General features: G+C 50.1%; 1 protein-coding gene across 1 annotated transcript in view; it reads left to right on the top strand.

Annotated features, from left to right (window-relative positions):
* Window positions 1-12445: 12445 nt before the first annotated feature.
* Cd9 (CD9 molecule) overlaps window positions 12446-25850 on the top strand; it is a 32525-nt gene continuing 19120 nt past the window's right edge. The window contains exon 1 of the mRNA XM_051155404.1: window positions 12446-12637. Coding sequence (XP_051011361.1) covers window positions 12572-12637 — 66 coding nt within the window. The 5' untranslated portion in view covers window positions 12446-12571. The remainder of the gene's footprint in view (window positions 12638-25850) is intronic.

Here is a 25850-nt window from a genome sequence, read left to right as displayed (position 1 = left end):
ATCTCCAAGCACTGGCACTGTGACAATGACATGCAAGTCCCAGCTAGGCATCTATGACAGCTCCTTTCCTTCAAGTTCATCCTGTCTCCGTTTCACCTTCCCATAACTGCCTAAGGTCCACATTCTCATATGCATGCAGGCACAGACGCACACACAGACACACCACCCCAGGTGCAATTGGGGAACACAAGGTGCCACTATATGGAATTTATGATGGCAGAGTACCAGTACCAGTCAAATGGCCCCTGAAGCACAAAGATATCATTACCAACAAAGTGGGTTCACTTGCCCTTTGACGGTATCTTCTCAAGGCAGGTTCTGCTGAGCTGGGTGGAAATGGGGAGGTGCCCCACCTCTCTGAGTGTGGCTGCAAGCTACTCAAGGTCAGTCCGCTGTGTGTCCCCCACATCCCTGTCACCCTTTTCTTCACTGATCCTTCCTTCACTATTTCGCATAGGCTCCTTTTAAGCCTGTGCCTGTAACCCCACAGGGCCTGGTACTCAGCCTGCATGTGAGATAGATGCGTGGCGAACAGGAATCAACACGCTGGGTAGAGATGCTCAGGAGACGGAACTAGCTCTTCAGAGAGTAGAAGTGCTCCCCTTGCCAATCTAAGGCCCATTTCTCATGTTGTAACAGCCAGCCACCACACCTTAGCCTGAGATTCAGATTCACAGTTAAGGTCAGGCCTGAAGAGATGGTTCAATACTTAAGAGCACTTGCTGCTCTTCTAGAGGACCTGAGTTTGAATCCCAGCACCTAGGTCAGAGGTCTCTCGAGCACCTGTACCTCCAGCTCCAGAGAATTCAATGCCGTATTCTGTCCCGTATGAGCGCTCACACACGTGGCAGACAGCACACATATGCATAAATAAATAAAGTTAAATTAAAAATGAAGCTTAAATAAATTATAAAGCTTAAATAAAATAAAGCTTAAAGGGTCTTTTGTGAGCATTTTCCCCCATTTACAGAGCACTTCTGCATCCAAGGGTTTATTTGGTTCTCAGTGAGTACAGAGGACTCTGAGCCCATTTCACAGACAAGGAAATGGAGTCATAGAAAAGCAAAGCAATTTGCCTAGGTTGTCAGAGCAACCAGGTGAATGCACTGGGGTCTGGGCTTATGACTGCTAATATTTTCCTTCTCTATCTTCCTGTGAAAGAAAGATCACATTACGCACACAGAGGGGCGGGAGGGAGAGACAGAGAGAGACAGAGAGACACACACACAGAGAGAGACAGAGGGAGAGAGACAGAGAGAGAGACACACACAGAGAGAGACAGAGAGAGAGAGCAAGTGCCACCCAGAGCAGAGCAGCTGCCACGGATTGAAGAGAAGGTGTTGATGCCACCTCTGGATGCCATTGGCCACCACTGAGCCAAGGGCAGGTCCACCAGTGTTCCCACTGACCCACGCTACGGTTCAGAAAGAGCACTACTCTCTCTGTTGCTGTGAAAGGAGAGGCTCAGGAGGGACAGACAAAAGGCAAAACCAATATGCAAACTCACATGAGAATTAGCTTGTTTGCTGGCAACCTCAGGATAGCACAACCCCAGGTCACCACGGCAACGCCTTCACTCACCCTCTGTGATTCAAGGACCAAAACTGGGAAGAGAGCTAGGCACATCCAGTAAATGCAGATATTGCAGAGGCTGAGCTACCAAGTCGCTTGAGCTGGATTTACATGAGCATCACAGTGAGACCTCGGTTTAATGCACCAGAAAGAAGAAGACAGCAAGTAATGCTAACAGTGCACCATCCACTTGCCTGGGGGCCAAGCCTCTTAGCCCAAGGCTCTAGGGTTGGGCCACCTGAGTTCAATCTAATCCAGAAGGGCTGCTTCCTCCGAAGTTAGTACATCTCTGTGACTTGTTTTCTTTGTGTGTAGCTGATGACAAGGCCCCCGTCCTCAGAGAGCATTTACATATTAAATGGGTATCTCTGAGAATCATGCCTTAACAGGTAGTAGACACGCCCATGCTTAGTTCTTGCTTTCAGCATTCAGAAAGTTTGAGCGTTTGTTGCTTTTGTAAACGCACAAGGCATGACATTACAGGCCAGGCTGACTCTTTAAGGAGTCTGATGGATAATTAAAAAGAAATAAGTAGGCTGGCGTGGTGGCACATGCTTGTAATCTCAGCCCTTGGGAAACAGAGGTAGGTGGATCTCTGTGAGTTCGAGGCCAGCTTGGTCTACAAAGTAAGTCCAGAACAGCCAGGGCTGTTTCACAGAGAAACCCTGTCTTGAAAGACCAAGAGAGAAAGAGAGAGAGACACAGAGAGAGAGACACAAAGAGTGACAGATAGAGACAGAGCGAGGCAGAGAGAGAGAGAGAGAGAAACAAGTAGCTGGGCCTGAAGGTTCATGCTTGTAAGTATAATATTTGTAAGACCAAGGCAGGGGGATGACTGTGGGCTCTGGACTAGCCTGGGCTACATGCTAAGATCCAGGTCAATGTGGACTAAAGAGTAAGATCTTCTTAAATTTTTCAATCAAGGGCTGGTTACGGTGGCACACCCCTTTAATCCCAGCACTTGGGAAGCAGAGGCAGGCATGAGCACTCCGTGAGTTTGAGGCCAGCCTGGTCTACATGGTGGGTTTCAGGCCAGCCAAGACTATGTACTGAGACCTTGTTTAACAAAATAGTTAGAGGGGCTGGAGAGATGGCTCAGAGGTTAAGAGCACTGGCTGCTCTTTCAGAGGTCCTGAGCTCAATTCCCAGCAACCACATGGTGGCTCATAACCATCTATAATGTGATCTGATGCCCTCTTATGGAGTGTGGGCATACATGCATAATAAATAAATAAATAAATAAATAAATAAATAGGATAAATAAGTAACAAATAAACAAAATAAATCACTCCAGGAGTATGCTGTGAGTGACAGGAGTGACCTTTGGTGGCTGAGGATGCTGGGATGGTAGGGGCTGAACTAGCCTCAGAGAGAGCTAAGCTGAAATGCAGAAGGACCAGGAACTGGGGCTGAGGAAGGAAGTGAGAACCCCAGACATGGGGGTACATGTAACATCCTGAAAGAGCAAAAGGAATTGTACAGTGATGCAGAAGGGGGAGCAAAGGGCCTCTCTGCCAAGCTCAGATGCAGGATATTAGGTTCTCGTACAATCAGTGTTTGATATACGGCTACTTGGTGTCCAGCCTGTTCAATGCAGAAGACACACCAAGAGTGGTCAAGCCTTTCCACATTTATGGAGTTTACCTGTTAGCTAGAATAGTGTGCTAATAATGCACACTGTAACACATTTCTCCATCTTATCAGAAGGCAGTTGTGTTCGAGAAAAATCACTCAGAGGTAGTCCTGGGTAAAGGGACTCGGAAGTCTTCCAATGGGAAAAATAAGGAAGAGGAGGAGGAGGAGGAAGAGGAGGAAGAGGAGGAGGAGGAAGAAGAAGAAGAAGAAACTTTGGGGCGTAGCGGATGGGCAGTATTAGACATTGGTTTCTTCCCAACACCATCACACACACACACACACACACACACACACACACACACACACACACCTTCTAAAGAGGACATCCTGAGAAATACAGTTTGTGTTGCTGGGCAAGAGGAAGGAGCAGAGAGGGATGCAAATTGGAATACCCAGCTAGAGCTAAATAGCTCTGTGTATGGCCAGGCATGGTGGCGCACGCCTTTAATCCCAGCACTCGGGAGGCAGAGGCAGGCGGATCTCCGTGAGTTCAAGGCCAGCCTGGACTACAGAACGAGTTCCAGGACAGCCAGAGCTGTTATACAGAGAAACTTTGTCTCAAAAACAAACAAACAAACAAACAACAACAACAAAAACCATTAAATTGCTCTGTGTAAATCTGTGCAGAGGACGTGCACAGGTAATGAGGGTCAGGAAGCTGACAGAGGCTGCGAATGGGAGCAGGAGACAAGGTTGTCTGCTGTGAAGTGGGACTGTGAAGAACGAGATACTCAAAAGGAACTTTTGAAGTAAGTGTGTGTGTGTGTGTGTGTGTGTTGTTTATATACCCATGTTTGGAGTGAATATAGAGTGAGTATAGAGTGTGAAGGAGTTTATGAACTGTGGAGGAGTGTTTGGAAGCCATTCTCCACTTGTTATATTGAGGGAGGGTTTCATATTTGAACCCAGAGCCCAGGAAATTAGCTAGTCTAATTAGCTAACCTTCCCTGGGAATCTCTTGTCTCTGCCTCCTATATATTTTTTGATTGGTTAGTTTTGGTTTTGATATTTTGGGAGGTTGGTTGGTTGATTGAGAAGAGGGTCTCTCTTTGTGTCCTTGACTACCCAGGAATTCACTTTGTAGACAAGGGTGGCCTTGAACTCACAGATGGTCCCCTACCTCTGCCTCCAAAATGCTAGGACTAAAGGGGTGCTCCACCACCGCTGTCCTCCACATATTAAAAGAAGCGCTGACCTGGCAGCTCAAACTCTGGTCCTCCACAGTTGTATGACTCGCACTTTTACCCACTGAGCCACCTCCCCAGCTGATCACTGTGCGCTGCCCATTGTGAAAGTTTCCCAATTTGCCTGCCGTTTTTGCACAGGGGCCATGATAATTTTCTCTGTACCGTTCCAGTCCTTTAGCATCTGTGCTGCTGTCAGTGAGGACCAAAGGGAATTTTTAGAGTGCTTGTGTCTGTAACCCCCACCCACCCACCCACCGTACCCACGAAATCTCCATCCACCCCACCCCATACATATGTGACTTTCCGGTTAAGTGTGTGTGTGTGTGTGTGTGTGTGTGTGTGCTCATAGAGATGGTGAAAGTGATGGGTCAGGACCGTGCACCCTCCTCAATGCAATCACAAATGAATCCAGTGAGGGTGTTTAGATCAGAAAGCTGAATAGCAGGAGGCAGGGCAGTGGGTGGGGAAGATGCTGAGTTTTGAGGGTGTGAGCCAGCTTTGGCTGTCCTGGAATTCGCTCTGTAGTCCAAGCCAGCCTCGAACTCAGAGATCTGCCTGTCTCTGTCTCTCAAGTGCTGGGATTAAAGGCATGTGCCACCAGCACATCCAGCCTTTTTTGTTTGTTTTTCAAGACAGGGTTTCTCTGTGTAACCTTGGCTGTCCTAGATTCGATTTGTAAACCAGGCTGGCCTTGAACTCACATCAATCTGCCTGGCTCTGCCTCGGGAGTGCTGGAATGGGATTAAAGGTGTGTGCCACCACGCCCGTCTTAAACCTGAGGTCTTATTTTCACCTCTAACACTTGACCCTGTCTGGGCTTGGTACCTGGGACCGGTTTATTCTTCTTCTCAGCTTGACTGGGTCTGAAATCTCTAAGAGACAAGCTGCTTCTTGATCAGATGGCAGCCCTGATAAAGGAAATCCAAGGACAAAGCTTTGCTGTTTGCCCTCTTGCCTTCCCATCTTATTGGCAAGTTCATCTACTTGGTTGCCGCCACCACTGCTGTTGCTGCAGCAATCCTCCACTGATACCAGAACCCACTTATGTCAGCCTTCCAATGTAGACTGAAGACCAGTCACCCTCCCAGAATCCCCCAGACCTTCAGCACACCAGTCTGGAGCTGGCAAAACCTCCAGCTTCATGGACTGAACAGCTACCGAGTTTTCAGACCCTCCAGGGTGAAGAAAACAACAGTTGGATGAACTATCCAAATCACATGGGGTAGGGCAGTCTAATTAATCCTCCTTTAATGTATATTCAATCTATAGCATCTGTTCCTCTCCGACTACTACAGTTCTTTACTGGGTAGTGTCTGAGATGCCCACGGCAACAGCACGAGAGATATCAAGAAAAGCAATCCCTATTCACCCAGCAGGTGAGAGACTATGGGAAAAGGAGGGAGTGTCCAGGCAAGGTGAGGCCTGAATGGTCAGTAGAAGGAAGATAGGGAGCCAAGAGTGGTGGCGCACGTCTTTAATCCCAGAACTCGGGTGGCAGAGGCAGGCGCATCGCTGTGAGTTCGAGGCCAGCCTGGTCTACAAAGTGACTCTAGGACAGCCAAGGCTAACACAGAGAAACCCTGTCTTGAAACTCCCCACCCCCACCCTGCCCCCCCCAAAAAGAAGGAAGATAGGACTAAAAAAGAGAAAATTCATTTTGCATGTAGGCTCCCACAGAGATTTTGCTATCTGGTCCCAATGTTTATTTTAATAACTGTGTTCACTCCCTTCTGCTACTGTAATAAATTATGACAAATGTAGTGGCTTAAAATAACACATTTAATTATTTTACAGTTCCAGAGGTCAGAGGTCTAAAGTTAGTAGGCAGTGGTGTGTTTGCTTCTCCTCACAGCTGGAGAGAACTCATTTCTTCACCGGGTCCACCTTCCAGAGGCACCTCATGTTCCTTGGCACGTGGTCACACATCATCCCTAACCTGGGTTCTGTCCTCACATCTCATTCTCTGGCAAAGCAACTCCTATCTCCCGTTCATAAGAAATCTCTGGAGGCCGAGTGTGGTGGCGCACGCCTTTAATCCCAGCACTCGGGAGGCAGAGGTAGGCAGATTGTTGTGAATTGGAGGCCAGCCTGGTCTGCAAAGTGAGTCCAGGACAGCCAAGGCTACACAGAGAAACAGTGTCTTGGAAAATCATAAACCGAAACAAAACAAAACTCTCTGAGGGAATGGAGAAACGGCTCAGCATGGTTCTTTGCTTGCTTGTTTTGTTTTTCGAGACAAAGTTTTTCTGTGTGTAGCCCTGGCTGGCCTGGAACTCGCTTCATAGACCAGGCTGGCCTCGAACTCACAGAGAGCCACCTGCCTCTGCCTCCCAAGTCCAGAGATTAAAGGTGTGCACCACCACTGCCTAGTTTAAGAGCACTGGCTCTTAACCACGTTCCAGAGGACCTAGTTCAATTCCCAGCACCCACACGACATCTTACCACTGTCTGTAACTCCAGTTCCAGGGAATCCGACACCCTTTTTGGTCCTCCACAGGCACCAGGCATGCAAGTGGTACATAGAACACACACACAACAAAACACTCATCACTCATACACATGAAATGAAATAAAATAAAATAAAACTTTTTAAAAGAGAACTCTTTGCAAACTCCGGGGTGGTGACACACTTAGGTCTCAGCACTCATGAGGCAGAGATAAAAGGATCTCTGTGAGTAGGAGGCCAGTCTGGGCTACATAAGGAGTTCTAGGGCAACCAGCACTACATAGAGAGACTTTGTCAGGAAGGACGATGAGGAGGAGGTGGAGGAGGAGGAAGAGAGAAACAAATTCCTGTACTCAAGCGGATGACGCAGGAGGATCTGGAATTCAAGAGCAGCCTGGATTACTTAGTGAGATCTGTCAAAAATAAAAGAAAACAACAAAAATCTCTTTTGGTTACAAAGTCCCACTAGGAAAAAGAAAAAAATCCGGACTGGAGAGATGGCTCAGAGGTTAAGAGCATTGCCTGTTCTTCCAAAGATTCTGAGTTCAACTCCAGCAACCACATGGTGGCTCACAACCATCGATAATGAGATCTAGTGCCCTCTTCTGGCCTGCTGGCTCACATGCAGGCAGAGTATTGTATAAATAATAAATAAATTTTTAAAAAGAAAAAGGAAAAAAAAAAATCCCCATTTCAAGATCCTTTAACTTAACCCAGCTGCAGAGCTCCTTTGTGCCAGGCATGGCAGCACACTCACAAGTCTCAGGGATAAGAGGGGACATGTCTGGACCGCTGCTGAACAAATATGAAGACTTGAATTGACAGAGGGGTGAACTAAACATAGGACATAGTGGGAATATGAATGACCCACATAAAAGCCAAGAGAAGAGCAGACACCTGAGGGCTGACGCCCGAGTGAGGCATGTCTCCCGAGCTCACGTCAGAGATGCTTACAGAGGCCCACCTGCACAGAAGGCCAGCAAATGTTCTTTTTTAATTTATCTTTTGCTTTTTTGTGTTTTTTTTTTTCAAGACAGGGTTTCTCTGTGTAGCCTTGACTGTCCTGGACTCACTTTGTAGTCCCAGCTGGCCTCGAACTCGCAGCGATCCACCTGCCTCTGCCTCCCGAGTGCTGGGATTGAAAGCGTGCGCCACGACGCCCAGCTTTTTAATTTATCTTAATGTGTTATTTTGTATATGTATGGGTTTTTGTTTGCATGTATGTCTGGGTACCATGTGCATGTCTGGTATGCACAGAGACCAGAAGAGGGTCTTGGATCCCCCGGGGCCTGGAGTTACAGATGGTTGTAAGCTGCCATGTGGGTGTTGGGGGTGGGGGTGGGGAACAGATTCTCTGGAAGAGCAGACAGTGTGCTCTTGACTGCTGAGCCATCTCTCCAGTCCCCTACCCCCAAATCAAGTGTTCTTTGAGGGCATTCACCACTAATATGTGTACCAACACAGGAACATGGTGACAGTCGAAGAGCCACATCAGGCAATCAATCCATGAGGATGAGACTAGAATGCTCGCAGAAGGCTCACACGCCTGGCTTTAGACCAGCGTTTCTCGACCTGTGGGTCACAGCCCCTTTGGGAGTCACGTATCAGATATCCTGTATATCAGATACTTATTACAGTTATGAAATAAGTTTATGGTTGGGGGTCACCACAACACGAAGAACTGTATTAAAGGGCTCCAGCATTAGGAAGGTTAAGAACCACTGCTGAACCTTCTAGTAGTGAAACCAACAACCCAAATAGTCACTGGTACAGCAGTCAGGAGGCTCCTGATGGGGCGTAGGAGCCTGCCTGTGGCTGTATAAGCTGGTGCCCACACCTAGGTTAGGAGGATGGGCAGTCTCCACAAATGACACCTATAGCCAGTTTGGCCTCCTGCATTTAAATCCTACCACCAGGGGGAGCACAAGGGCCGACCTGGACCCCTGAGTTGAGCAGGGGTTTCCCAGAAATAGGATCCCGCCTCCCCCTACCCTACTCCAACCCCAACCCCCCAAGGGAAGGAAGAAAGAGGTTTTCCCGGTCCCAACTCCCTAAAAGCCTGGAGGGCCTGGCTGCCACCATGTGATGATCTCTGACTCAAGGGCTTACCCACATTTTCCTCTCCCAGTTAAAGCAAACCACATTTTTTTCCATCCCTCCCTTTTCCTGGTTGCCTGCAGCACTGAGGATCCCGTAACAAACACTCTTTGGCCCAGAACATCACTGCGCCATAGAAGAGCAGGGTCCCAGGACAAGAGGAGGCCTGTCCAAATAAACCACAGAGTCGGGAAAAGATGAGGCCTGTCCAAATAAACCACAGACTCGGGAGAAGATCATACGCCAGATCCCTCCTTCCAGTGCTCTGGTCATGTAAGACTCTTGTCACTGTTGGGGGGCCTAGAATCTCTGCAGGAGGATTTCCAGTTCAATGCCAGACTGAGACTCTTAAAACAAACAAGCAGCCGGGCTGTGGTGGCGCATGCCTTTAATTCCAGCACTCGGGAGGCAGAGGCAGGCAGATCACTGTGAGTTTATGAGTTCGAGGCCAGCCTGGTCTACAAAGCGAGTCCAGGACAGTTAAGATAACAAAGAGAAACCCTGTCTCGAAAAAAACAAAAACAAAACAAACAACAAAAGACACACACACACACACACACTTTTAAAAAAGGAATCTCCGATTATATGAAATGGGATCTTAAGCTGTTCCTTTCCAAGGATGTAAATAATACAGTGATGGCAATGAGGGGTGGGATGGGGAGCTTCTTCAGCACTCACCAGTACGCAAAGCAGTTTCTGTTCCTTGTGGATGGAAATGCTTGCTGAACCCCTCTATCCCATGGCAGGAGGATGTACAGGACATAAAACCTTTTCTTTAGAACTGCTCTCCCAAGGTGGGTGGAGTCCCACCAGAACAGTACAAGGAGACATTATTTCCATACCCTACCCATCCTCTGATGCTGCCACGCATCCTGACTCCTGATGGAGCCATTCTCCACGAGGTACTGAAGCCAAACACTGCTGGCATCTATTCCTCCTGACAAGAGACTGGGGCGAGGCCCTTCCTCTCAGTCCTCCTCCTCTGTCCTCCTCCCAGCTCCCCCCATAGCAGGGAGCTTCCCCGGGCTTCCCCAGCACAGAGAGCTGTACACTTTTGTGTTTCTGTGCCTTCACACACACACACACACAACTCCTCCTGCATGGCATCCCCTGCTCTACCTAACTGCTGCTCCTCCTGGCTTCCAAAGCCAGCTCTGGCCACGCCTCCTGATTTAGGGGTTCTCAGATTGACCTAGGGACAACCGTAGACTTGCCTGTGGGGTCACTGCACCACCTATCCATGGACAAAGGTGGCTTCATGTCGCTGCACTCAGCAAGAATAACTCATCGTAAGACACAAGAAAACTTAGAAGGGAAAAGGAAGCCCTCAGCTCAGAATCTCCCTCTGGCTCCCACCTGCTCCCCTCAGCTGACTTTTAGATCCCGTTGCCCCTCCTACCTTCCCCTTTGTCCTAAACTATTGACACTTCCTAACAGGCCTCCATCTTTCGGCCTTCATCTTACCTAACTGCACCTTGTCAAATGTTCCCAGATTTTTCTGCCCAATGCCCAAAAAGTTTTAAACCAAGGATGGAGATACAAGCAATGGTCCTTAACCTCAAAGAGCTTGCATTCTGCCCTCTTGACCTCTTGCCACACAGTCAGGGCAGCACCTAAGACTCCTGGGATCCACTCACTCCACCCCATCCCCCCCACCCCCACCCCACCCTGCAACTCTCAGAGGACAAGGTCCTCACCAGTTCTCTCCCAAAGACCATGGGAGCTCCAGCCCCAGCTTTGTCAGGCTTCCCTGGTTGTAACTCTTACTTTGGGACACTTGCCTCTTCCTAAAAACATATCTCCTTAGAACTCTCAGAAACTCCTAAGTTGACCACCCCCTCCTCCTTTAAGTCTCCTGTCTGTCTCCCTCCCCCAGCAGCTAAGCTGCCTCAGGGAAGAAGAAATAGGGCAGAAACTGCCACTTCTTCTGACTCCTGCTCCAGGGACATACCTTTCTAAAGTATCTTTCTAAAGTAGACTGTTAAAAAAAAAAAAGTTTTAAGTGGATCCATTAATAAAGCCAGTCCACTGATGAGCAAAATAAGAACTGTGCTATGCTAACAGAGGCTGGGTTTTTGCTATGTGAAAAATCTGCCTTCTTTTAGGGTTTTGTTTTGGAGACAGGGTCTCCTGTAGGCCAGATTGGTCTCCAACACAGTGTAACCCAGGTGAAATTCTTAACTGACATTCTTTTCTCTTCTCGGTATCTTCTGATGTTTCTGTAATGAGTATGGTTTACTTTTACAATAAAGAACTCTAAGGAAACATCCTGCAGGGGTGAGGAAGAGAAAACTGCAAAGGACCTCAGCCAGTTGAAAGAATCAAGAAGAATGTAAAGAACCACAGATCAGGATGTGGTGGTGGTCCATGTATGAACCGCTAGCACTAGCAAGCCTAAAGCCGGAGGGTCTGGAGTAGAGGGTAGCCTGAGCTACATAAGCAAATTCCAGGTCAGCAGAGCTACAGGGCTAGACCCTGCCTCAAAAATAATGAAATTGACGGGCATAATGGCACATGCCTATAACCCTAGTAGAGGCAGGCAGATCTCCATGACTTAGAGGCCAGCCTGGTTTATATAAAGCCAGACACGACTACATAGTAAGATTCTGTCTCAAAAATAATAATACATTTAAATAAAAAATAAAGCACAAGCCAGGCATGGTGGTGCACACCTTTAATCCACGCCTCTCGAGAGGCAGGCAGATTGCTGTCAGTTCAAGGCCAGCCTGGTCTACAAAGCGAGTCCAGGACAGCCAAGGCTACACAGAGAGACCCTGTCTCAAAAAACAGAAACCAAATCACAGACAAATAAAAATAAAATGCACAGTAGAATTTTCACAGGTAAAGGGGGCAGGGCAGGGCAGGGCAGTCAGCCACAGGTCACCTGCAGATTGAGAGACGCAGAAGGGTCGGGGTGTGGCACCAGGTGGGGCAGGGAATGCAATGTGTAAACACAGGTGAAGGATTTCAACTTAAGTCTCTGAATGTAGAAAAGTTTTGAGCAAAGGAGAAATGCTCAGATCGGCACCTGGAACATTCTAGCGGCCAACTGTTCCCAAGTATGTTCAGTCCAGATAGGTTTACAAAGAGGTGTCAGAGAGACCACAAGCCAGGCAAACAGAAGTCTGCAGACTTGCGGCTAGAATCTGAAAAGGTCCTGTAGATTACATGACCCGTGAGGGAGGGGTCTTCCAACATAAACTCTCATGTACAGCGTCTGCGTGAACCAGAAAGGCGAGGCCTACACTTAACTCCTGGTAAAAGTAGCCAGGTTTGGAGATCTGGAAAGACCCGGAGACGGTGGGAAGGAGGGAGATGGAGAGAAAGAGGATCTCAGGAACCCAGTTGGGAGAAGTAGGGTGCGGAGAGAGCTGCGCGCACAGCGGGTGGAGCCGCAGTCCTAGAACCTGAGCCTGGGAAGGGGAGAAGGCATGGGCGGGGCAGGTGGGCCGGGGGCGGGGTCGACATCCCTCAGCACATGCGCATCGCAGCTGGCCGAGCGCCGTAAGGAGTGGCACTTTTTAAAAGTGGAGCCTCAGGCCAGCCGCTAGCCGCAGCTAGTCTCAGTCGGTTGCCGAGTCCCTTCTGTCCCAGTCGTGCGTGTCTCTGGTCCCGCGCAAGTCCAGCTTGCACCATGCCGGTCAAAGGGGGTAGCAAGTGCATCAAATACCTGCTCTTCGGATTTAACTTCATCTTCTGGGTAAGTGAGAGGCGACTGTCGCGCGCTACTCTCCGAGGCCACCTGTTCTCGGGCTCCGGACGGCGTCCCGGACCTTTGGGTGTTCCGGCGGCCGGGAGCGCGGGGAGCTGCTGGTACTGTGGGCGCCAGGCGGACTCGGAGCGAGAAGAGAAAGGCGTAGCGGCTGCCAGCTGGCCCCGGGGGGACGGGCAGGTGGGCGGGAGAGGCAGATGGGCGGGAGATGCGGGCGTTCTGGTGGCCCGGACTGCGCACTCCGCTCCCGGGTCCCTCTGCCGCCAAGGATTTGAGAAGGGGTGTGAGACCGGAGGGAAGGTGGCAGGGAGGAGCGGAGCAGCCCTTTTCGAGTAACTCGAGGCCCTCCCTGGCCCCCGAGGCTCCTGGCAAGCTGGGCACTTGAGTGTTCCCATCTCGGTGGTCCCTAAAAGTGGCAAGGGGCGCCACAAGGGAGAGGAAGTGAGTGGGGCGGAGAGTCTTCCCTGCACCTGAAGGGCGGACCTTCGTGTTCACGTCTGAATTCTCAACTGAAAGCGTCCATGCCTCTGTCCAAGTTACCTGAAAGACTACATTGTCTTAATTCTTTTTCAAGAGCGATTACTATCTTGGCTGGAGAGAACTCTGAGAGAGTTAGGGAGGAGAAAGGAGGGGGGAAGATGTTTATCGGTGCCCTTAGAGGGGATAAGTCCGGTGTGTCTGCATTTCCCAGGTAGTTGGGTGCTGCGGGCTTGAAGCCTCGCCCTCCTGGAAATGTCCAGGAGGGGCCACAGCAATTATCCTTTCTCCTGGAGAGAATCCAGAAGCAGGCGCTAGTCCACTCCCTCTCTGCAGATCGACCTCTGGGAAGGGCAGCAGAGAGTGTCCACTCTCCAAGAACTGAGGGACAGAAACAAGGAAATTCAAGGAAGACTCTTTTGTCTTAGTTCTGAGAGGGCACACCCCCTACACACAAATGCGCAGCTTTGCTCCCAGGCAATCAGGGAAAGGGTTTAACTAGGCAACTCCTGGGCCACCCTCAAGAGAGATGACAGAAACAAGTTAGGTGCCGAGAGAGAATTTCAACAAACAAACAAACAAAAGTGCACTATTCCTTTGGAGCTGGCTGCCGCTGGGGAGCTTTCCACTCTCCGGTAAGGTTTAATGCTCTCTGTGCTTGGCTTGAAAGTGTTCCACACTCTACAGAGACTGGCCCTGGGTTTCTAAGAGTCGCCACACCCATACAACTTAAGAGGGTGTCAGAGGGGCATCCCTCCTCCTGTTTCCCCAGCTCAGCAGGCAGTCTGCTCCACAGCCCCACCCAACCCCTCACTGTCCTTTGGGGAGTTTTCCTCACCCTACTCCAGCCTACTTACCCCTGCCAGTCTGTTGGTTAGTCTCCAGCTGTCTGCATAGATGGTGTGAAAGTTTGGTGCTGGGGGCGGCCGAACCATATAGTACCCCAGCATGTCTGCATCCCATCTGCCTCCTCCCATCATGGCATATGCAAGGGGCTGAGGGGAGGTGCCCACGGCCACCCTATGTCTCCTCAGTCTGTTGCCTGCTGGCCTGCAATCTGTCTAGCTTGTCTTTCTGCCTGCCACTCCGCTCTTACCCAGAGCTCCCTGCCCCGGCTTAGACGCTGCTGGCTGACTACTGCCTGCTGATGCAGAACAGTCTCACTCTGGAAGGGTTTGGGCTTGGGCTTGGGAACAATGTTAAAGATGACACGCCAACTGTGGGCAGACGCCAGCCCTGCTGTCCACAGTGAGGAAACAGAAGGCCCAAGATGGCAAGCTGAGTTAATGCCATAACCCCTAGCCCCTTGCTTTCTCTCTTTCTGCTTCTATCTCTCCTACCATCAGGGAGGTGAGCAATTTCCTAAGTTAGTGACATAGCCAGGGTCAAATGACAGGATATTATCAAATGAGGTACCCAACTGGGCTTGGCTGTTGGGTGGGAGTAGAAGAAGGGTGGAACGAAACTCCCCAGAGCATCTTTTACGACAGGCGGTGACCTCAGGGGGCTGCTGGGATGATTATGTCACCTCTTCCGCACTCTGGAGACCAGTACATTTATGAACTTGACATCCGGGAACCTGATACGGGAAAAGCAGAGGCCATGTCTGTGTGCAGAGGATGCTGAGGGGAATGGGTGGCGGGAATCCAAAGAGAAACTAGCCAAGGTTGCAGTGGGACAGTGGAGGAAAAGGAGGACCCAAATGGGAGACTGTGTCTCTCTCCGAGGCTTCGGCGTGTCCCTCGTGGCTTGCCCAGCCTGCCTTTCTGACGTTGGAAGTTGTCTTGCCCACAACTGAGACAGAAATCACTGTCTTTCCGGCATCCTCAGAGCAGGACCTTCCAAGCCTATTTACTCTAATGTCTGAATGGCAGGTGACAGAAGCATTTCAGGCTGTAGTGTGGTGGGCAGCCTTGGGCCAAGCCAGGAGCGTGCCTTTTGCCATGGCTTTTTTGCTTTGAGCTTTGTTATAAAGCCGGGCCAGCCTTGATTCTATTGCCTTTATCTCATCACTCCCCACCCCACCCATCCCCCCAGGTCCTGCATAGTGAGTACTTTATTTCGTCCTTAGCCTAGGCAAAGGGCAAGAGACTGGTGTGCTCTATCAAGACAGCAGACCCTGAAGACATGGCTTTACAAAACTTCGTGGAAGCTGCTTAGAAACGTAGCTCAAGAACTGGCCCAAGGTTCAGAGTCTGGCTGTGTGCAGATCGCTTGGAGACTCACTTTTCTAAGCGGCGCTAAAGTCCCCTCATCTACCCCCACATCCATGAGTTGATGCAAATGATCTCAAAGGTCCATTCAGGTTCAGCCTGTAGAACAACCCCTCCCCCCCCCCCCCCCCACCACACACACTACATGCGGTGCCACCCCACCTCACCTCTGGTAGTTAAGACTCAGGCAGGCAACTGGAAGTCTATGATGGGCCATGAGAATTGTTCCTTTCACCTTCGCTTCCTCTGCATGGAGTCTCCTTGTCTGTTGTAAGGGCTCCATGGCCTTGGATTCAGCATCCTGGTCCCCTGGGTGTACGCAGTGTATTTTATCAGAGACCTGGCAGTAGATGCAGGTCAGCATCTTCCACCTGTAGCTATTGTACTTTGCTAGTAGAAAGTGGTTTGTGGCCACGGACGGGGAGGGAGCAGTTCCCAGGCGAGTGTGGCTGTTTAAGCCACAGGTTAGCCCACGCTCCCACGAGGTGAGACCTTAGTGTTTTCCATATCTCCCTGCTATCTGAGCCAGCCTCCTTCGCCAAAGCAAAACCCTGACTCCATTTTGTGTGTTACCACACGTCAGGGAGGAAGGGAAGCTCACTCCTGCAAGTGAGGCTGCTGCAGAGGCTAGAAGGTTCCGAGGCATCTGGGTTCGAGTCAGGACAGGCTACAGAGGAGTAGGTGGCCCGTGATGGGAGCCCTCTCCCCCCCCCCCCGCACCACCCCCACCCCACCCAACCCAGATGGCTGCTTCCCAGAAGCTGTTTGATTTGGATGTTGAGCTGAACTGTGGCATAAAATGGCTTCCCACAGAGCGCCTGGGCTGCAGTGACACTGCCCTCCTCCTACTGGAGCTGCAGGTTGTGGAGAGGGTGAGCCGAGGCCAAGTGTCTGCACAGCTTTGGAAAAACAGGGCCTGGCCCCTGCCTGGATCTTTGGTTTCCTCCCCCACCCCAGCCATAGTTACCAACAACCAAGATCAGAAGTCCCGATCTTTGGGGGTTGGTGAGAATCGAATCCATGTGCACGTGGGCGCGCGCGCACACACACACACACACACACACACACACACACACACACACACACACACTCCTCTCTCACAGACTCTGCTCCTGTTTACAAAGTGCTGGTGGCAACATTCCAGACCTTGCTATGGATCCAGAGAAGCCGTGGTTGCTGGCTGCGGGTTAGGGGTTCCTTCCCAAATTTGGACAGGCTTTATAGGAGTGGTTCTGTCTGGTTTTTAGTTCAATTCTGCTTTTTTATAAGGAGATGTGGCCTCTGAAATGGGTCACACAGTTTGGGACCTAAAAATACCTTGGACTTACAAGAAACATGTTTTCGTTGGTAGCACACCCGAGGTGTATGGCTTTTGCCTGGGTATTTCTGGCTTCAAGCCGGGAGGTTGGGATGGGGGTGGGTGGGGTCAGGGTTCTGGTGGTTTCTACAGCGCTGTTGCTGCAGCCTTGTGTGTTCTGGGTAAACCCATGTGGCCTTAAGAAAAGGGATCACCCTGTCGTTCCCGAGTTCCTTCCTGTCCTGGTTGGTTAAGAGGGCTTTAATAGGACCTGCCAAAACTTTCTTATTCTTTTGTTTTTCTGGTGCTGGGGATTGAACCCAAAGCCTCGTGCATGGGAGGCAGGCATTCTGTCCTTGGGCTGCATCCCCCAGCCATCAACGTTTTGGGGTTTGGTCTTTGCTTTCCAGCCAAAGCCTTGCAAAAATGTGTTTTACTTCTTACACACAGAAGAGCAGGTTGAAAATCTCGCCAGGCGATGGTAGCACACACCTTTAATCCCAGCACTTGGGAGGCAGAGGCAGGCAGATCACTGTGAGTTCAAGGCCAGCCTGGTCTAGGGAGTGCATCCAGGACAGCCAGAGCTGTTACACAGCAAAATCCTGTCACACCCAAAAAAAAAAAAAAAAAAAAAGAAAGGAAGAAAGAAAGAAAAGCTCCCTGACCCTGAACTATGAGAAGAAATGTATTTCAACTAAAAAAATATCTGGATTCAAAAAGAAAGGAAGAAAAAGAAAAGGCAGTCTTAGTATTTTTTTTTTTTTTTTTTTGTATGTTTTTGTGTTTTAGAGGTCTGACTACATGACACCTGGCTGCTCCTTTCTGTGGAAAAAGTCAGCCTGGTCCAGGGATAGTTTCATTTTTCCATCAAGTGGTGGCATGCAGCTGTGGAAAGCAACATCCTGTCCCCAGATGAGACAGTTTTATAAAAATTATATCCGTCCGGGTAATTTTCTACTTATCCCACCCAAGAAAAGACTTAGTCATGGATTAATGTGTGTGTAACGGTGGGGAGGGGGATATGTTTGTTTGGGGTTTTGTTGTTCTTTTATTTTGGGAGGGGATTATTTTGTTTTTTGAGGCAAGGTCTCTATTTACACCAGTCTGGCCTCAAACTTAGAGACGCATCCTTCTGCCTTGGCCTCTACCCCCCAAGTGCTGGGATTAAACGTGTGGGCCAACACCACTCTACGTTGAGGTGTGTGTGTATGCTGTTATGGTAGACTTCAAGGTCATGCCCTTTTTAGGGAATCCCATGAAATTAGTGGGATTTTCTTCCAGAGAGGAAAATGCTATGCATAGTTGTTTGTTTGTTTGATTTCCTTTTTGTCCTGGAGGCCCATGAGCCTCAGGTCATGGGTTCGTGGGTGGGCCCATATTGATCTGTTTCCCTTGGTTTCTAGGTAACCTCTGGTATGTGCTGAATCCCATGTTTCTGACATAGTGACTTCCTGAAATTGCTTGATGGAATAATAGCTTTTTAAAAAGTGCTATTAGAAGCCCCACATTTAGCTGGGTGTGGTGGTGCACGCCTTTAATCCCAGCACTAGGGAGGCAGAGGCAGATGGATCTCTGTGAGTTCAAGGGCGGCCTGGTCTACAAAGTGAGTTCCAAGGACAGACAAAGCCACTTAGTGAGACCCTGCCTCAGGAAGAAAGAGAGAAAGGAAGGAAGGAAAAAAAGAAAGAAAGAACAAAAATACTGCCACCTTTAGGCTTTGCTTAGACAGTTCTCGCCCTCTACCCCCCACCCTCACACCAGCCCCCCCCACAAACACACAGAATGGTCGCATCTGCCTTGGCAAAACATTTGAGTTTTCTCTGACCTGGACAATGGTCCAGAGGTATTAACCAAAATAACTGGCAAGTTGTGTCAGAAGTAGCCGCTGCGCCCTGCCACGAGTGAGTAGTATGTCAAGGTTGCTTTGGCCCCCGTCTAACTCTGACGTGTCTGTGCAGTTTTACCTTTAGAAATGCTGGGCCCCTGAGCCTGGGCACTAAGAGCTCAAGCCCGCTCCTGGTCTCTCCGTCAATAATAAAGACCTGGAACTTTCCATTGACTTAATCGACATAGTCGTCAACCACTGTCTCAGGTGTATCATTAGGAAAGCCAATCAGTGAAAGAGGAACCCTGAGTTGAAGATTGATGTTGTGCAGGCCAGAGACATGGCTCAGTGGTTAAGAGCGCTCACCGCTCTTGGCCGGGGACTCAAGTTTGGTTCGCAGCACCCACAAAGCGTCTCACAACCATCTATAACTCCAGTGCGCATACATTACCTGCAGGCCAGACAGTCTTACACATAAAATACATTTTTTGTTTGTTTGTTTAATCTTTTAAGGACTAGAGATATAATATGCAGGAGGCCCTGGCTTTAGTCGCTAATATCAGAAAGAGGAGAGGACCCCTGAATTCCCCACCCGTTCTGACTTTCTGCTTGATTGTTGCTGAGATAGAATGACTCGGACACTCGCTTAGTTTAACTGGTGCTCTGAATTTCTAGGCCACACAAGAAGTCCGGCTTCATAAGCTTCCAGGCAGGTCTTGCTCATTGGCGATTCCTTTTCCCACCCATTGTCCACGGGATGCCCAAGCCAGCCTTATCTCCTCTCTCCTTTAGGGGCTTTGAAAAGGGCAGAATGTCTGAGGTAGGGACTGGGTCTCCAGAGAGGAAACAGGCCACCTGGTTAAGTGACAGGAACAGCCAAAGCAGTCACACTTGGAAACGGCCCATGATAACTGGATTCCAAAGAAGGCTCCGTGGGTTTGGGAACTGTTCACTTGGAGAAGTGTCACCAGCCTGGGTGTTCAGGCCTTGATCAGTGAGCACAGAGGGCACTGTGCAGAGAGACAGAAGTGGCCTTTCACAGCAGACCCGATGCCCGTTGGGGGTCCTGTGAACACTGCTCACACCCAGCCAGGCCAGTGGCTGCCTCCCACTGATTTCCCACCTCCAAACCGCCTCTTAGCATCAGAAGGCAGCCCCTGTTCACTCACACACCCCACGGTTTGAGCTGCCAGTATGTCCAGATCAGAAACAACACAGCCCCTGTGTGGCTCACTGGAGCTGCCCTAGACTTAGGCTAAAAATACCCAAAAGTAAATTGAACCATTTTATTAAAGTCAAACAGATTTCTGCAGTATTCTAATTTTCATTTCTTTTCCACCGACAGTGAGGCTATATATTACGGGTGATGCGATGGAATTATTAAAAAACTGAATGAAAAGGTCGGCAAAGCTACAAAACGTTGAGCTCACCATTGCTTCCCCAGGGGGTAGATATTTAGGTATTGGGGTGAGCGTCACTTCTAGGTGAGCCTTAACAGAGTGCCAGTTTGCACATACACCAGGTGTTTACACCCCAACTCTGATGGGTGTTTTCAGGCTGGAGGACCTCCACTGCCTAATTAATCCTAAAGAGGAGTGTGAACCCCAGAAATGGGCCCTCCCCACTAAGGCAGCTTCCTCCTGCCCTTTTATGATGCCGCAGGTGTGTCTATTACTTTGTAGCCCAGGCTGGCCTCGAACTCACAACAATCCCACCAGCCGAGTGCTGGGATTACAGGCATCAGCCACCACCGCCCGGCCAGAAGCCAGTTTCTCAAGAGAGAAGGACACTGGGTAGAAGCAGAGAGCAGCTGCAGCTGTGGGAAAGTTAAGACGAAAAGTCGTTCAGGTCGGGTGTGGTGGCGCATGCCTTTAATCCCAGCACTCAGGGGGCAAAGGCAAGTGGAGTTCGAGGCCAATCTGGTATACAAAGTGAGTCCAGGACAGCCAAGGATAACACGGAGAGACAAAGAAAGAAAGAAAGGAAGGAAGGAAGATACGTCACTCAAGGCTCTGCTTGCATGGACAAGCTTGGAGGCCAGTAGCCAGGGGAAGGAAGCCCAGACCTTCTTGGGCTATCCACAGGCAGCTCACCTGGTTCAACAGCACCTCAAGCCGAACTTAATACTTTTGGGACCAAGAGTGTGTAGCTTCCGAGTGTCTGGAGTCAGTTCCCAGTATCCAGGTGGAAGAGATTACGGCTTGACAAAATGACTTCAAGTTTGCACTTTGCAATCAGAATCAAGTTCAATACTTTATTTTTGTGGTATTATCTCAGAGAAGCAATTTAACTTCTATGCCCCCGTTTTCTCATATAAAAAGATGGAAGTTAGAGTCTAGGGATATGGGTCATTTGCTAATGCCTAGCGTATATGAAACCCTAGCTTCGGTCCCCAAGCCCATAAAAGCGAATCAGTGGCACCAGCCTGTGATCTTAGGAGGTGAAGGCAGGAGGATCAGTAGTTCAGTCTTCCTCAGCTACAGAGCGAGGCTAGCTTGGGCGCTAGGAAACCCTGCTTCTTAGGCACACGTAAAAAGGAAGTTACTGTTGGTTATCTATCAGAAGGCCATTGTGAAGTTCAAGGGAATTGACTGCTTAGGGGAAAGTAGAAGTTGGAAGACAGACGTGGGATGAAGGAAGAGATTGTGCAAACGGTCAGGACATGTGACAGGTTAAAACACAAATTTGGAAACCTTGTCTGCTGTAGCACTTCAAATGTGCCGTGATGGAGTGGGGCGTGGTGGCACATGCTTTTAATCCCAGCACTCAGGAGGCAGAGGCAGGCAGATTGCTGTGATTTTAAGGACAGCTTGGTCTATAAAGTGAGTCCAGGACAGCCAAGGCTACACAGAGAAACCCTGTCTCAAAACAAAACAAAACAATATGCCATGATGGAGTAGGGCGTGGTGGCGCACACCTGTAATCCCAGCACTCAGGAGGCAGAGGCAGGCAGATCTCTGAATTGAAGGCCAGCCTGGTGTACAAAGAGAGTTCCAGGACAGGCCAAGCTACACCTAGAAACCCTGTCTCGAAAACAAACAAGCAAAAACATGTATGTCGTGATGGAAGAGGCGATCCAGCACTACTGTGCTGTGAGTGCCGTTGGCCAATCCTGCGAGGGCACATCCTACACAGCACTATTGAAGGCTGTAAAAGAAGGGTCACATCCTCCCACCTCTGGGACCGTCCATGCTGGTCCAGTTTCACTTCTACAGATGAGGTGAGAGCTGTCACAGTAAATGTGAGGCGACAGGAGTGTGTACATCCAACCACCAGGCACCTTGGTGAGGTGTGTCCTGTGGAGGAAAAACAACTGTGTGGCGTTCTGGAATGGTTCTGATGTTCTGCAGCAAAGCAGCCCCCCTCGTCACATGATTTTTTGGTTAGGATCAGAATGCCTGCCTTCAGCAGAAAGAGGATTACATTATGGGCTGGCGGGGGCGGGGGGGGCGTGGCAGGGGGAGGTTTGCTGGGTGTCTGACAAGCAGGCAGTGGAAACCCCAGCTGAGCTGTCTCCTTTCGAAAGGTTAGCCTGGGCCTCAAGGATGCTAGGTCTCTCTGCTGAGAGGCAACCCCAGCCAAAGGGCTCTGGGTTCTAAGTGATGCTGGCTCCGTCTATAGAAGGGAGCATTTCTTAATTCCTGAACTTGTCCACAGAGTGGGGCTTGCTGCCCTGTTACTAGGGTGATACCCTGAGGAAAAGTTACTATGGCCCCTAGATCAGTAGCTCTCAACCTTCCTAACGCTGCGACCCTTTAAAACACCCTATGTTGTGGTGACGCCCCCGATCATAAAATTATTATTTTTTTTTTTTAAAGATTTTTATTTGTTATATATACAGTGTTCTGCCTGCATGGCAGAAGAGGGCACCAGATCTCATAGATGGTTGTGAGCCACCATGTGGTTGCTGGGAATTGAACTCAGGACCTCTGGAAGAGCAGTCAGTGCTCTTAACCTCTGAGCCATCTCTCCAGCCCCCATAAAATTATTTTGTTGCGACTTCATAACTGTAATTCTCCTACTGTGATCATAATGTAAATATCCCAGACGTAGGATATCTGCTGCGCAGCCCCTGTGAAAGGGCTGTTTGACCCCAAAGGCGTTTCAATCCATGGGTTGAGAAGCACTGCCCTGAATCATCTTCCATGCAGGTGACAAAGCCCACAGCTGAGTCACCCTGAACATATGACGTGAGCAAGCTTGTTCAGTGGTAGGATGGGCCAGCTTTAGTGTCACAGCACCATTAGCATAGAGCTGGTCCCAACTGGTCTCCCCATCCACTTCTCCCTTCTCCAGCTCTGGGGAATCACAACTGGCCCCCATCCTCCCTTCCAGCGGTGGGGCACAGAGCTTACCTCTCCATCCACAGAACGCTTGGCCGGCTCCTCAGTTTGGGAAGGGTGGCAAAGTTAGCCCCATGATCAAGGGTCACCTCATGAAGCTTGTCTTGGATGTTAATTCCCAGTGGTTCACGAGCTCGGGATGGAGGCACACACTCACAGTCCCAGCACTTGAGGCAGAAAGAGTATAAATTCCAGGTCATCCTCAGCTATGTAGCAGCTTAGGGACCACCCTAGTCTCCAGGAGACTGCCTCAAAACAAGAGTGAAAGGAAGGAGGGGCAGGTGGGGGGGAGGCAGGGAGGGGCAATCTTACTTTGCCCTAAACCAGGAGTTAGACTTCAGCTCCTCTCCCTCCTATATTTCCCAAAAAAGGGTTGAATCTTTTATCTAGAATCTTCTGGACAACAAGGACCCCCTCCTCCCCAGAAGCCAGATCCTAGAGGGTATAAAGCCAGATCCAGACATCAGGGTTAGGGGCACCTGGATGGGGCTCCCTGAAGCACTGTTTCCAGGGACCACACACGGCCAGTTCTGCCTCACAAGGAACCCAAGGGAAGAGCCAGCCTCTGCCCTCCCTCTCCAGGCGGCTGACAAGAAGGGGAAACCTTTGTTACTAAATTAAAGTTTAAACTGGAGTATTTTTCCACGTCGAACCTGTCCAGGCTGCCCGTCCCTGACTTGGGGATTCCCAGGCCTCCCTGGGCAGTTCTCTGAAGTAGAGTTTTAATCTCTGTGATCCTGGTTCAGTTTGAGCCCTTCCTGTCCTGGCTGTGATCCATGAGAGTTGCTTAACCTCACTGAGGATCCCTAGTCATGTATAAAAGAAAGGTGCTAACATGCTAAACCACACCCCACCACACGCTGGTCCTCATAGATAATGAGCGCCTCTGTTATTGTTAGTCCCCTCACCTGCCCTGGCAGGAAACCCTGCCAGAGACTGTTGGTGCTAGACACCTAAAACCTGACAAGAGTTTCTCTGTTTTTCTTGTTTAAAAATAGAAAGGGAAAAATCGCTTTAAGAGTCTGGGGTAGTGTGAAGAGGGAGTCTGTGTTCAAGCATAGTAGCAGCTTGGCCCAGGAAAAGCGGGGTGTAGTTTTCACCAAAGTTCAGCCCTGGCTGGCCGTGGGAGCCTCTTACAACTTCTCTGAGTCACTGGAGAATAACTAGGGTAAAGCTGCAAATGCACCTCTGGGTGCCAAATGCAGGTTCCAGCTTGAGCCTTTTGCCCTAGCTTCCTAGCCTTGATCATTCAGTGTGGAGCTGCCCAGCCAGGGTGCCTGCCTCTCAGTCTTCGTGTCCCTAACCCGGCTTCCACTGGCACCAGCTAGCCGTCCAAGTGGACTTCCTGTGGCTTCGTGGTTGAGTTGGTTAGAGTACGGGAGCCCACTCTTAGTGTCTGTGCCCAGTGGGGAAGCAGCCTTGCTCCTTTCAGCTGAGGCCACAAGCTCACCTCCCACAGACACAGAACGTCAGCCCAGGAAATCACACCCCTCCCTCCCTTGGTGTTTGAGAGAGGGTGTGGGGAAAAGCTCTCCTCAGGGCTCACAAGTCCAGAGAAAGCCTTCCTTCGTGTGCAGTATTTAAACAAAAGCCCAGGGTAGTGATTGTGAGCGTGAAAGTGTCAGAGTTACCCAGGGCATGTGACCAAACACAGGCTCCCCGGTAACCCCCACCCCTACCAAGTTTTCATCAGGTCTAGGAGGGAGCAGCCAGGTGCGCAGCGTCTGACAGGTTCTGGGGACCACCCTTTGAGAACTGTGGGGCTGGTGACAGGGTCCCCAGGGGTTTGCTGTAGATGTGAATGCTGCCCACTTGGTAGAAGCTGAGAGACCGACCAGAAGTCCCGAGACTTGGCCCGAACCCCCTCCCTCTACCACCACCACCTCCAGTCCTTCTGTTAAACTCCAGTTCCTCCTGTGCTCTTTAAACTTTGCCAAAAGCCAATAGTTTGTGATCCTCAAGGAAAGGCAGCCATGAAGTATGGACCCAAGTTTTTGTTCATAATTGAGGGGTGGGGCCTGGGTGTGGGAAGGCCCCTCCCTCTGGCACTGCCTACCTGCTTGCCCTCCCACAGCCAATAGTTCCAGCCTGGGGGGAGGGGGGCTGGATGGGACAAGGTGAGGGTTAGAAGAGGCTGCAACTGGGGATCCTGGGTGTTCTTGCTGGCATTGCCTGACCCAGCCTCCTCACTAGCAACTCGGCCCATCTCGGGCTTGGCATTTGCTGGCAGGGAGGTTGCCATGGGGATGGGTGAGGCCCAGAGCCCACGGGTCCATCCGGGTGGCCTGACTCGCTTTTGAATGTTGAAGCCTGTGGTCACAGAGCGTCTTATCTTCGCCTCGGTGGCTCTCTTCAAGCTTAACTGATATTCTAGGGCCTGGGAAACAGCTGATGACAGAAGTTGCTCTCTGGTCTGCTCCTGACTTCCTGCACAGTGCAAGCAACTGTGCGGACAGGTTCAAACAAAAGCATAAAGCAGAGCTTATGAGCAGCTGCTGAGGGAAAGAGTAAAGAGCTGGTGCCCTTTGCCGTGCCAGCCAGGGAGAGCCCTCCCTCCCTGCTCTTGCCCATTTCTGGAGGCCAGGAGAGGCCATACATAGCCTAGGGTCTGAGCATACCTCCCCAGCCTCCCCTCCCACCTCACTTCTGCCATTCCAGTCCTGGGCCCTGGCAAGCATTTTGTGGGTATGGGAAAGGTAAATGTATCCGTCTGTCTCCACCACCCAAGACACACAGTCTCAGAAAACAGAAGCCTGATGTTCCAAATTATCCGGCTCCTGCCAGCCGCCTTCTCAGATCACGGGAGGGCATGTGAGGCCCACGAGTGCCTCTGAATCGCCCCACTTGTCTTTCTCAAGGTGTATTAGTGTTGTTGTTACTACCATTTTTTTCCCCACTACAGAAACTGGGTGGCTGCCACAACCTACAGTTTCCAGAGTGATTTTTGTTTGTGTGTGTGTGTGTGTGTGTGTGTGTACTTCTTTAACCTTCATCATCTTTAACCTATGCTGAAAGTGAAACAATAATGTGTGCGCACATACGTGCA

This window comes from Acomys russatus, chromosome 13 (assembly GCF_903995435.1).
Source record: "Acomys russatus chromosome 13, mAcoRus1.1, whole genome shotgun sequence".
Classification (NCBI taxonomy): domain Eukaryota; kingdom Metazoa; phylum Chordata; class Mammalia; order Rodentia; family Muridae; genus Acomys; species Acomys russatus.
The sequence above is the reverse complement of the archived record's forward strand: the minus strand, read 5'-3'. Positions and strand labels throughout refer to the sequence as shown.